Genomic DNA, 13,057 nt, shown 5'->3' on the forward strand with positions numbered 1-13,057 from the left:
TCCACCAAAACTTTATCCACAAATTCAAAGTGTCACTGTGCACTAAAAAGTGGGACGTGTAGGTAGAGGGATGTCTGAAGGCAAGTTGGAGGACAGTCAGTAGTCCTCGACGCACCAGCTCACGGTGTTGGTCTTCGGGTTTCATACTTGCCTGATGGGGGCGCTTGTGGTTCCTCATTCTGTGCTTTCTTCTTGCCTGGGGTTGGAGCAACAGATTGTGGTGCCTAAAAGTAGAAGAATTCAAAAGAGACGACTGAGATATTCAGCTGAGAGATGCTTTCGTCAGATGCTGGTATGATGGGGTCTGACAGGATTTTGAGATTGTATGATGTTCACACCACAAAATCATTGGCTAATATTAGGAACAAACAAAAGGGTTTTGTCTGACAAAGGGAAGAAATTAATGGGTATAGACAGTTTTCCCTAACAGAGTCCATTGAGCAATTGCCAGGAAAGGGATGGGGAAATGGGGCACTGGTCCCTGGGTGACTCAGAATCACACCATTCCCCCTCTTCGAGTCCTTCAGTGGTTCCCCATCACTTTCCAGGTACAACCCAAACTCTTTAACGCAGCACCAAAGCACATCTGCTTCCGTTCTCCAGTGAGAGTTCATGTTGTTTTTCTTCATTTTGTACTACCGCCTGGAGCCCAGACTTATCCTGTAGTCCTGGCTTGTGCCCTAACACTTTTCTCCTTTGACCCCATGTCTGTGTATGTCATCTTTGCCTGTTTCTTGAGGATGTCCTTCTGACCCTTTGTCCACGAGGCATTCCTGTAGGCATTTCACACCCAGCCTTCACCACATCATTTACCCTGCTGGGTGAGGCTCTCCTGACTCCTCCCTCTCTCCCGCTGCTCCTCTCCAGGCCAGGTTAGATGCCATGTTTTAGTGTTTCTACTGCAGCCTGAGCTGACTCTTCTCACCATGCTATGCTGAAACCACTGTTGGTTTTAAAGAGGATGACTGCCATCCTCTTTAAAAGTTAACCTCAGTGAAGGGCACGGGGAGGGGGAGACTTGTTCATCATTGGTAGCACCTTGTGCAAGGCTAGCACATGGTAGGTGCTAAATAAACACCATGGTTAATTTATCAATAGTCCGCCCCTTGTTCCAGGTGTTATTTATTGTGCCATGGGCTGAAAGTGGCTTCCAGCATCAGCTCTCCATATGGCAAATAGTTAGGGGGCTTCATAAAGCCCCCTAAAGGACCACTTGGGTGTCTTTTAATGCTGTGACTGGTGGCCTCTCCCTGTTCCCACCCTCACCACTTAAATTCCAGCAGGAATTATTTCCTTTCTACAAGTATTTATGTAGTTTTTTCCTTCGTGTGTTTTACAAATGTGAAAATCACTTTGTTCAGTTGGTCATGCAGCCCATTGAAGACATTGCAGAATGTGCCTACCTCAGTAATTGATGTGGCTTCCAAGATAGGTTTCTCATTAACCACTTGTGGGATATTGATAAGCTGCATGCTTTCCAAATAGTGTTGGTGCTGCCTTTTCCAGTCCAGGGTGTCATACATTAAACAGGCAATATTTTCAAAAATATCAGTACCCAATTCCAGCTATAGGGGAGAGAATTAATAACAGTTAGTTATTAGTGTTTTGTTGCTGGAATCAGATGTATGGTTCATTTCTCTCTTAACAGATGAACCAACCATGCACTTCCCCAAATCACGGAAACCCAGCCATGGGGGAGTGAATCTTCATTTATCGAACCCTTCTTGACCATCTTGTTCACCACAATGCAGACTGCTCCCTTTGGAGGGTCCTAGGGCTGCATGATACTCTTAGAGTCTAATGAATGCTTCAACTAAGTGAAAAACACCTGTCTACAAATTTCAGCAACATGGTCTATATTCTGATGTCTCAATTTCTAAAACAACGTATTAGGTAACTTCAATACCTCTTCTGTGCCATCAGAGGAAAAAAAAACCTAAGAAATAAGTCTACTGCTTTTGTATCTAATATCCACAAGTTTTACTGTCTAGCAAGCAAGTTGTAGATCAGATACCCCTATTACCTGGGCTTTCATTTCCAGAACTGGAGAAGTACTGCTATCACTTCCTTTGCCTGAAAGCAAGGAAGGGTTAAGTAGGCTTATCTTAGATCTGTGCTACCGAGGTAAGGTAGGATTAGATAACTTCTTGGGGGGCCAGTGAATCACAGTCTGGCAGGAGTCCAGGGAGGTGCTGAGCTCTGCCCATCTTCAAGGCACAGCTGCCAGTCTGGGCTTCACGTGCCTACCCTAGGACTGAGTATTCTTCAGTTAATCTTCGACCTGCTAGTCGTCTGCCTAATTTCTGGCACAGAAACAAGTTTTTGTTTGTATTTATAAGAAATATGGTAGGACTTCTGCCCCTTTTGATCTCTTAGCTTAACTAGTTTATTCATTTTTAAACAAAAGAGCAAATCACATGCTAAAAGCCAGAAAATTATTTCAGCAACCAAGATCTTAACTTGAGATGTTGCAGATGTCTTACATGAGCAGTTAGCACTTCTTGATGGGCATTTATTTGATGTAAAGCTTTCGTTACCTTGGTTCAGCAGAAATATAGCCTGTTTGTCTGCAGACAAAGGTACTAATGCTTTCCTTCTTCCAGAGAGTAAGAGGACTCCTTGGCTGGCTTCTGCTTTGGATGAGGCCATTACCAACTTCGAAATATAGCTGAGTGTGGGACATCATGTATCCACACCACATATTTAGTCTATTTCTATGAAAAGTAGATTTATTACTTTTATGTTTCTCAGGTGATCTAAACTTCAAGGTGAACTTTGCTCCTCAATAGGAAATCCAATGGCCTTTCTTTGCAAACCCAACTCCATGACTGAACTGTTTGCAAGGCTCTCTTTCCCTATCGTTCTCAATTCTGGTGGTTCATCCACAACGCATACCTTATAGAGGCATGCTTGGGCTCTAAAAAAAAAATTACTGCAATTGGACCCAGACCACAGCTCTAGCATGAAGAAGATATTCTATAAATACTTGCAAATTGATTGATAGAAGATCAGTGTGTCCAGCTAGGCAGCACAGCTATAAATGGTCCCCAAGATGACTGAATGTTTTCATTCCTGCCTGTTACTTTTATGGCCCAACTAGATGCCCTTGAAGGTAACTTTTTAGTTTGGAGGTCAGGAATGTTCTACCATACCTAGTGTTTCAACTGAGATGATAAAATTTTTTCAACATAAAATTTTCTGAACTTTAATTGCCATTTAAATTCTTCTACTCTATATTAAAAAAAAGTAAAATAGTCAATACAGTTTCTTTTAAAAAGGAGTGGTTAAAATATTTCAATGAACACAAAATTGTGGGTTCTGGAGGAGGAAGCAGGGTGCTGGGAATGGTGCTGGGTCTTTTGAAGCTGTGATATGTGCCTCGGTGTTATGACATCTATGTACTGAAGGTGCAATGGAATGTACTCTACCTTGGGCCCACCACATTTCAGCTCTTGTCAGTCCATGCCTTGCAGGGAGGTGGTGGGGAGAGCAGTAAATAAAATACAAAGAAGAGAGCCCTAGCTAGTGCAAGAGAAAAAGATACATGGCCTGACAGTGCCTTCGAAGACTCTTTATTTCTTCCCTTAAATTATGGCTCAGGAATTATATGGCTGCAATCTCTTATGCACTATTGAACCAAAAAAGGACAAAAGGTAGTGCCTTCTTTACTGAACTCAGGTTTAGGAGGCAGAAGAGTGAAAGACAAAGCAGGGAAGACGAAGATATCCAGAATAAAGGGTGGAAAGAGGCCAAGCCAAGGGAGTTTGGAGTAGCCAGTTTTGCTTAGAACAAGCTCTGCCTTGGGTCATGGCTTCATGTTTGGTTTCTTTTCCACGTATAGGTCAAGGCCAGTATTTATTCTTACTATTGGCAAGGCATCAGGCTTCAGTGTTCTGTTTCTACACAGTGACATCTAATGCTTTATGTTGACAGTCTTAATAACTCCAAGTGATCTGTATATTGTTACTTATTCAAATCCTGCCCATCCTTCAAAGTTCAAATCTGGGTCTCCCTCTCCTCAGAGTTTTCCTTACTTCACCATGTGCACATCCACCTCAAGGTCATCCATTCAGGGGCTCTGTCATGAGAAATGTTCATGCTCTCACTCCGGGGCCTCTGGTTGTTGGAACAGGGGGCGTCAAGCAGAAAGAGACCTGAGAAGTTCTGTGTAACAGGGAATGCCTGGATATCTACCATAACACCCATGAGGAACTGTCACTCAAACTTCTTTTTAAAAACACCCTCATGTATCAAACATTTCCTATTACTTTGTGATGCATCCCATTTCTTCTTTTTCTGAATTAGTAGGAAATTTAGAGTGTGTTTCACATAACTGAGCACATAGGTGTATGGCACCTTCCACATCGCTTCTCTGTTTCATGGTTTTAGTCATGTCTCTCTGTAAGATCCACAGTAGCAGAGACCAGTAAATGTTCTCAGAAAATGCCTGTTAATTGTTGGGGTGGGGCCAAGTCATCCTATTAGATAGACCTTGTCAACAAAATACATTAACAATGCAATTTTAGCAATAAAATTAAGGACCCAGAAAAACAATATTTTGAACGGATATATTAAGCAGAGAAAGACAATGTAATTTGAAAAACTGTAAAATTTATATTTTCAATTAACAATGTTATATATTAAGACTACTGCCAAGAATATGAAGTATGAATCAAAGCCACATGCACCAAATAAAAGAATTACCATCCTTTGTTTCCATCCCCACCTTATTTTTTGCCGTTAGTTCTTACACTAAAAGCTAAAGAACCAGGCTATAACCATCACTGGGCATTCAGTGTTATCACTGTCCTAAAGAAAAGAAGTCTAGCACAAACCTATGTATATAGTCAGTGCTTAATGAATGTCTGTGGAAAGAATGAAGATGATAAATGATAAATGAACCACACTACCACAAGTCCCAACCACTCTCACAAGACCATGTACTAACCATCATCTCGTTGTCTGCCCAGTCAGAAGGAAAGTAATCTGCCTTGACCATGTATTCAAGACGCGCAACATCAAAGAGATTTGTTTCAGGTTTCTCATTATTCAGGATTGGTTCCAGGTACTTCCAGAAAATTTCAAGTTCTTTTATGGCCTTCTCTTTCTTCAGTTTCTCAGCCTCTATGTCTAATTATAACATGTTAATAAAACATAATGAGAATGTTGAATTCTTCCCACTGTAAGTGGACATGGTGAGGTATATGCATTGTAAGATACCTGTGCAGTACCAGAAAAGGCAAATAAAGAAACATAATTTTGAGAAGGTTTGAACTTGGGTTATACAATTATGAGACTGGAGGATTTTTCTTCCAGAATTGATTATCAAACATGAGCTTATTTCATGCCTTCCTTTTACACTTGAAGACCAGAAACCTTATGATAAGGTCACACACTTGCAGAGCTTAACATGTTTGATATTTCCATCATCTTTCGATGGCATCTATGTGGGAGCAGTTCTTCTGCCAGACAGCTTTTTGACCATCTCAGTGTGTTTGCTTCATAACTGGTTAGAAATACTGTTGATCCAGTTCTCCATCCCCCATGGCAAAAAATAGACCGGATCAATGACTGATGCTTTAGTCAACCTTGGGTCACATTTGAATAGCTACAGACGTCTCTGGACATTTGTGCTCTGAATAAAATCATGACAGTTCCCCATAAATTTACACATGGAATTTTGTCTAAGATATTAGTGTTTATTATGTCTATAACAAAATGGGTTGGTTCTACTACTAACACCTCAGGATTCTATTACAAAGTCTATTTTTCTGTGATTTTATTTCTATATATTAAATATTTCTTTCGATGTTCTTTTCCAGTTTTATTGAGAAATAACCAACAAACATTACTGTATAAGTTTAAGGCATATAGCATGATGGTTTGATTCACATATATTGTGAAACGATTATCATAATAGGTTCAACAAAACCCACATTTCATATAGATAGAATGAAAAGAAAGAAAAAAAAAAGAAATTTCTCGAATACTGTTTTTCTGAAAATAAATAAATTGGGAAAAAAAAAGAAATTTCTCTTTGTGATAAAAACTCTTAGGAATTACCTTCTTAACAACTTTCTTATATATCATACAGCAGTGTTAACCATAGTCATCATGTTGTACATTACATCCCTAGTAATTACTTATATTATAACTAGAAATTTGTACTTTTTGACTACCTCCCTCCAATTTTCTCTTCCCCCACCGTCTGCCTCTGATAACCACATGTCTGAGCTTTTTTCCTCTGAGTTTGGCGTTTTTTTGTTTTTTAAATTTTTAAATTAACATATAATGTATTATTAGCCCCAGCGGTACAGGTCTGTGAATGGCCAGGTTTACACACTTCACAGCACTCACCATAGCACACAGTTTCCCCAATGTCCATAACCCCACCACCGTCTCCCTCCCCTTCTCCCCCAAACAACCCTCAGCTTGTTTTGTGAGATTAAGAGTCTCTTAGGGTTTGTCTCCCTCCCGATCCCATCTTTTCATTTATCCTTTTGCTACCCCCCAAAACCCCCATGGTGCCTCTCAACTTCTTCATATCAGGGAGATCGTATGACAATTATCTTTCTCTGATTGACTTATTTCACTTAGCATAATACCCTCTAGTTCCATCCAGTCGTTGTCGCAAATGGCAAGGTTTTTACAGAGAGGGTATGCACTTTTTTACAGAGAGGCTATGCACTTACGGAATATTTTCTCACTGGCTTCAACGGTAAGTTATTTAATGTTACAGCTATCCTTTGAGATAGTCAGGAGCAGCTGGGTCTGGATCTCGACTGTTTTACTTACTAACTGCCTCTAGGCTGAGAGTCCTTTTGGTAAAATGGAAGAAACAGATCTTCCTTGACTTAAGAGTGGGGATAGAGTTATCCCAATAAATGCATTGTAAATGGAACATTTGAAAGTGACATAATACACCTAACCTAGCCTACCTTCAACTTGCTCAGAAGACTTACCTTAGCCTGCAGTTGGGCAGAATCATCTAACACAAAGCCCGTTTTATAATAAAGGGTTGCCTATCTCCTGTAGTTTTCAAACACTGTACTAAAAGTGAGCAACACAATGGCTGTGGGGGTACAGAATGTTGCTGGTGTATTGGTAGTTTTCCCTCGGGATCATGTGGATGACTGGGAGCTGCCACCAGCCAGAACTGCAGGTGAGCAGGTTGTTAGTCTGAGGAAAAAAGCAAAATTCAAACTTCGAAGTATTGTTTTTACTGAACGCGTATTTGTTTCACACCAAAGTCGGAAAGCTAAGTCCAACCATCCTGAGTTGGGGACCTGTAATAAAACACACTTCCGGGGGTGGTAGTGGAGACTACATAAATTGATGCACTTAGAGCCCTTAGCACTAAGCCTAGTCCAAGGCATCTGCCCAGTAAATGGTAGTTTTTACTGTCATCAGTGGGAGTAATTTCTAACTTGGAAGCGCAAATTTTTTAAAAAAGATTTTATTTGAGAGAGAGAGGGCAAGAGATAGAGCATGAGCAGGGGAAGGAGCAGAAGGAGAAGCAGACTCCTGGCGGAGCCGAGAACCCGAGTGGGCTCGATCCCAGGACCCTGGGATCATGCCCTGAGCCAAAGGCTGGTGCTTAACCGACTGAGCCACCCAGGTGCCCCCAGGAACAGCAAGTTCTTGAAAGGCAGTGTTTTAAACATTGGCATGTGGTTGTGTAGATTACAAAACACTGTGCAAATGACATTAATAAGTAACAATGAAAGGAACAGCATACAGCAGAAAATGTTGGACTTGCAGTTCACACAGGCTTACACCGAATCCTTGTTGTGTCACCTAAAGTATACAGTAACTTTTAGTTCCCCTCCCACAGTGGCATTCTAGCATAACTCCCTTAGATGAAGCCCTGAATGGCTGAATGGTAGCGTGGATGGGGCTTCACCCCACAACGTCCTAGTGTAAAGCTCAGAAGATAGAATACCCTCTCTGATTTATCACAAGAAGCCGGAAGCCGAGCAGAGTAAGAATCCAAGGCTATGACCTCCCTTGGGCCACGTGGTGACTTCTGGAAGAACACATTATCTACAGTTGATCTATCCACCCTACACATTAGGTAAAAGTTATTGGTTAAATGTTCCTGAGAAAGGTAGTCAGATAACCAAGTCTTGTGACTCACAGTCCGTGTTCTCTGGCGCTACACAGGGATATAAACAGAGTATGATTTTAATTTGCAGAATTTACAGCACCTGGCTAGCACAAGCAGAATAAAGAGCAAATCAAAGTCTTAAAAGGATTTAATAACGAAGGTATTGTAGGACTCTTTTTTGGACAGAAAATTCTATTTGTACTTTACAGACAGTGGAGAATACTGAAGGATTCAGTGAGTTGTGTAGCAGACTGCATACCTTCTGGCTGAAGAAGAACTTCCTGCTGCTGGCTAAGTGCTGCCAGGTGTGTCTGCAGAGGTTCATAATTCTCTGAAGATATTTTAATCACGCTGCTTATGGGAATGCCAAGCTCAGTCATAATCGCGAATAGCTGAGGATTGTTGAAGCCCACAACTATAATGTAATGCTGGGCACCATCATCTGGCTCATCGTCTGTTCAAAATGCCATAAAGGAGAGCGGCCGTCATTTTAAAAGAGAACAGGTTGCACTCAACCAGTTTGATGGCTACATACATTATGCATGCGTTTATAATGCCTCTGGCTCACCAGACACAGTCCAGTTGGCTGCAGTGCAGGTCTGTGGACTGTTTTCCATTACTACCCTTCCAGTAAGAAGGCTGTGCCCATTTTACAAAATATTAAATCACTTTTGCAAATGAGATAGAGTCATGATAGAAGGACAAACATACATGTGGCCCTCACTCATGGAAAATGTGTACTTGGGTTTTTGTAAAAAGAAAAAGGCTTTGGAGATATATATATATATATATATTTTTTTTGGGGGGGGGCTTCAGTCTCTTTTGAGCCACATATGGCTTTACTCCCGAATTATGAGTAGCTGCAGCTTTTTGTGGTATTTTATAAGTAGAGGTGTTTACAGGAGAGGGAAGTATCAAGTATGGACGTGCCCCCTACCAGAGTATTCTGTGTATTTACGTCAATAGGTGTGAATGCTGAGTGTGGGTTACAGAGCAGTGATACAGTTCTTGCATTAAAATTTTTAAGGTATATATTGTGCACTTTCCTAACATTTTTTTCCCCCTCTGTTTAGCCCTGGCTACAGTTTTTACTAATGTTAAAACAGGACTTTCTCCTAGACTCTGAGATTCCGAGAGGTAAAAATAATTGTACTTTCATAGTCATGCTGGATAGTACATGAAAACGTTAAATTCCATAATAGCCCATTAAGATGAATTTACAAATAAGGCAATATGCACATACTTTTCGTTTTTAAGTGATAATTTTTCTTCTATCCCTAAACAAATCTGTGTTGATATTGGGAATGTTGATATTGGAAACCATAATATCATGGCTTCTAAGTCTTGTGGCTTTAGAGTGGAGCTAAGGCAGGGGAGTTCAAGCGATGAGGGGTGTGAAGGCCTGCCATCTCATTTAAGTGGGATGCAAATAATAGGAAGCTCCATTTGGGTTCAAGGGTAGGTAGCAATGAATTGCTCACAGGTGGCACAGGTCAAACCAGTTTTATATCAATAATCAAAAATGAAAGGAAATTCCATGTTGCTCTAAGAGAAGCTAATAGTGGGAGAAGTTGAGGTCAGGTCAGGAAGTGGTGTGCTCTGTGTGAGTCCCAAATTAACTGGTCTCATTTTATCACCACTGTATTTCACTCATTACAAGAACCATTTTCTAGTTGGCCTCATAATTATGCCTGACTTTTTAAAATGTCCTGAACAAGGTGGTAAGCTGCCTGGTGGCACAGTCAGCTCTTGAATTTTTACTTCATTTGCATTATTTAAACCTCCCCACAGAAAGACACAAGCTAAATGTATATTTACTGAAAACATAAAGGAACTGCAAAAAGCAATATTTTCCTATTAGGATATCACGAGTGATACGTGATTTCTGGTTTTAGAAAGTGCGAAAGTGAAAAGCCTGGGAAAGAGTAAGCATCATTATTGGAACGTTTTCTTAAGTTACTTTGTAGATTGGAAAGCAGGAAGTGAAAGGTGACCGACGGGAGGAGCATGTCACTGACCGATGTAGTGTTTAGTGTCATCGTCTTCTCCCCTCCGTTTTAACTGCGTGGTCTTTTTCACTGTTGTGTTTGCCTCAGGCTGATCTTTTCCCTTTCCTTTGGCAACCTTCACACCTGAGGTCTTCTTCTCCTTGGGAGGTTTTGCTTTCCCTTTATCCTTTTCTATCTTGAATCTATCTTCTATTACCTGGAAAGAAAGAATACTTTTTCTCCAAATCATATGGTGAGCAATCAATAGCTTTTCTACTGTTGGCAAATTAATTCTTTATTTCATTCAATTGCTTGTTTACTCATTTATTTTGAGGGTAGTCATTCTTCAAGCCAGGATAGTGGAGATCCCAGGTTGGGCCTGACTTGTGATATGGCACATATACACATGAGGACTGTGGGGTACATGATAGGAGACTTTTTACACAAGTGGCTTTCTAGAAGAAAATTCATCCAAAGGGAGAGTCAAGCATAGGCCTATAAATTACCTCAATTGGGGGGGGGCAGGGTGAGTGGGGGATTCTGAGTACCTCGTGATGGCAGGAACTTGGGTTTAGCTTGCAGCCTAACCCTGAGGAGTCTCGTATGAGTCTAAGAGAGAGGTTGGCTTTTCCATTAAAAACAAAACAAAAGTTAAAAAAAAAAAATGGTGCAGGCACTCTCGAAAACAGTATGGAGGTTCTTCAAAAAGTTAAAAATCGAGCTACCCCACAACCCAGCAATTACACTAGGAAGTATTTACCCAAAGGATACAAACATAGTGATTCAAAGGGGCACATGCACCCCAGCATTTATAGCAGCAGTGTCCACAATAGCCAAACTATGCAAAGATGGAAAAACCCCAGATGTTCATCAACAGATGAATGGATAAAGAAGAGGATACACACACACACACACACACACACATTTAATTAATAATGTGTGTGTGTGTGTGTGTGTGTGTAGCCCTCTCTCTATACTATATACCTCTCTTTATATATACATATATATGTATGTATATATATATATATGAATATTACTCAGCCATCAAAGGAATGAAATCTTGCCATTTGCAATGACATGGATGGAACTAGACTGTATTATGCTAAACAAAATAAATCATTCAAAGAAAGACAAATACCATATGATTTTACTCAAATATGGAATTTAAAAAAACAAATCAGATAAACATGGGGAAGGGAAGGAAAAATAAAATAAGATGAAAATTGAGAGACAGGCAATCATAAGAGATGCTGAACTCTAGGAAACGAATTGAGGGTTGCTAGAAGGGAGGTGGATGGGAGGAAGGGGTCATTGGGTGATGGGCACTAAGGAGGGCACTTGATGTAATGAGCACTGGGTGTTAACATGCAACTGAAGAATCACTAAATTCTACTTCTGAAACCAATGTAAAAGTTGAAAAACCCAGAAAGAATAGTTTTCTCTAAAATCTTCTTGATAAAATTTTTCAAAGTTTAAGTATTATATTAACAAGTTTTAAAGGTTAATACATTCTTTGGGGAACCTAGCACCAACAAATTATTTTTATTACAATGCTAGTTAAAAATGTATAGACAAAATCAATGGTGGCTCTTTGATACATTCAAAGATGGGATCAACATAAAACATCAGTGGCCAATGTATGTCAAAGTGCAATATATAGTGAGGAAAGAATAATACATATACATATATTTTTTCTATATATATATATATTTAGAAAATTAGATCTTGAGGGAATCTGTATAAGTGACAAAATGTATGGACGTGGGCATATGGAGATACTTGGGAAACTGTGCAGAATCTGAACCCGAGCTCTGCTACCTATTCCAAGTACTGCTTTAATTAAGACAATAAAGTGTCAGAGCTGAGACACTCTGAGCCACATCTGGTGCAAAAGGAGCATTAATACCATTCTCAGGGCAAAGATAATGCCTATAAAAAGCCCAGCGGAGGGCTGCCAGAGAGTGCATTTGTTCAGTGGAAGTTAACAAGATGGGATAGGGAGGGAGACAAACCATAAGTGACTCTTAATCTCACGAAACAAACTGTGGGTTGCTGGGGGGAGGGGGGTTGGGAGAAAGGGGGTAGGGTTATGGACATTGGGGAGGGTATGTGCTTTTGGGTAAATTGGAAGGGGAGATGAACCATGAGAGACTATGGACTCTGAAAAACAATCTGAGGGGTTTGAAGTGGCGGGGGGGTGGGAGGTTGGGGTACCAGGTGGTGGGTATTATAGAGGGCACAGCTTGCATGGAGCACTGGGTGTGGTGAAAAAATAATGAATACTGTTTTTCTGAAAATAAATAAATTGGAAAAAAAAATCAGTGGCCAGAGCAAACTCTTTACACATTGTTCTGGAGCATATTTGGACTGCCATATACCATGTAAAGACCCAATTTTCCCATCATTTTTTTCTTTTCACACTATTGCTGAAAGCTTTGTGCATTATTTCATATTGTAATTACACTTTCAATGCATTTGTTTAGAAATACAAATAGGTTGTATTCATTAAAATTCTCTGTCACTACTGGATCATAAGGTGGCCATACAGAAGGTTTGGAATATGCTGATATTATTTGCTTTTTCCATACTCTACACAATTGGAACAACAAAATTAAAAAAAAATATTGTAGTAACATCTGGGCTCTGTGTTTTCCAGAGATCAAGAAATCAAATTTGAAAAATTACATTATAATACATTAAAGACAAGAGTAGAAGATAGGTTGCTTTGACACCCAGCTAACAGAACGAAGCACAGAAAATGAGAGAGACAATCCTCTACTCCATGTATCTTCTGGATGTTGAGGGCTCCAGAAAGAGTTTGGCTTTGGCTTTGCCACCTACAAGTGTCAGAGGTAACTATGGATTATCCATGAGGGCCTAGTGCCTGGAGTGGGGAAACTCTGTCTCCACTGCCCCAGCTGAAAGCATCAGGGGAAGGCTGCTGATGTCATTACTAGCCTTG

The 13,057-nt window shown here is 40.3% G+C and overlaps 1 protein-coding gene across 1 annotated transcript in view; it reads right to left on the minus strand.

Moving 5' to 3' along the window:
• Positions 1-13,057, minus strand: part of SPAG17 (sperm associated antigen 17) — a 241,725-nt gene that overhangs the window by 144,260 nt on the left and 84,408 nt on the right. Inside the window, exons 5-9 of the mRNA XM_044239012.1 lie at positions 10,126-10,312; positions 8,367-8,561; positions 4,949-5,130; positions 1,404-1,565; positions 152-224 (exon numbers count right to left, since the gene is read on the minus strand). Of these exons, the coding sequence (XP_044094947.1) occupies positions 152-224; positions 1,404-1,565; positions 4,949-5,130; positions 8,367-8,561; positions 10,126-10,312 (799 nt within the window). The remainder of the gene's footprint in view (positions 1-151; positions 225-1,403; positions 1,566-4,948; positions 5,131-8,366; positions 8,562-10,125; positions 10,313-13,057) is intronic.

The sequence above is a fragment of the Neovison vison genome, chromosome 2, assembly GCF_020171115.1.
Source record: "Neovison vison isolate M4711 chromosome 2, ASM_NN_V1, whole genome shotgun sequence".
Classification (NCBI taxonomy): domain Eukaryota; kingdom Metazoa; phylum Chordata; class Mammalia; order Carnivora; family Mustelidae; genus Neogale; species Neogale vison.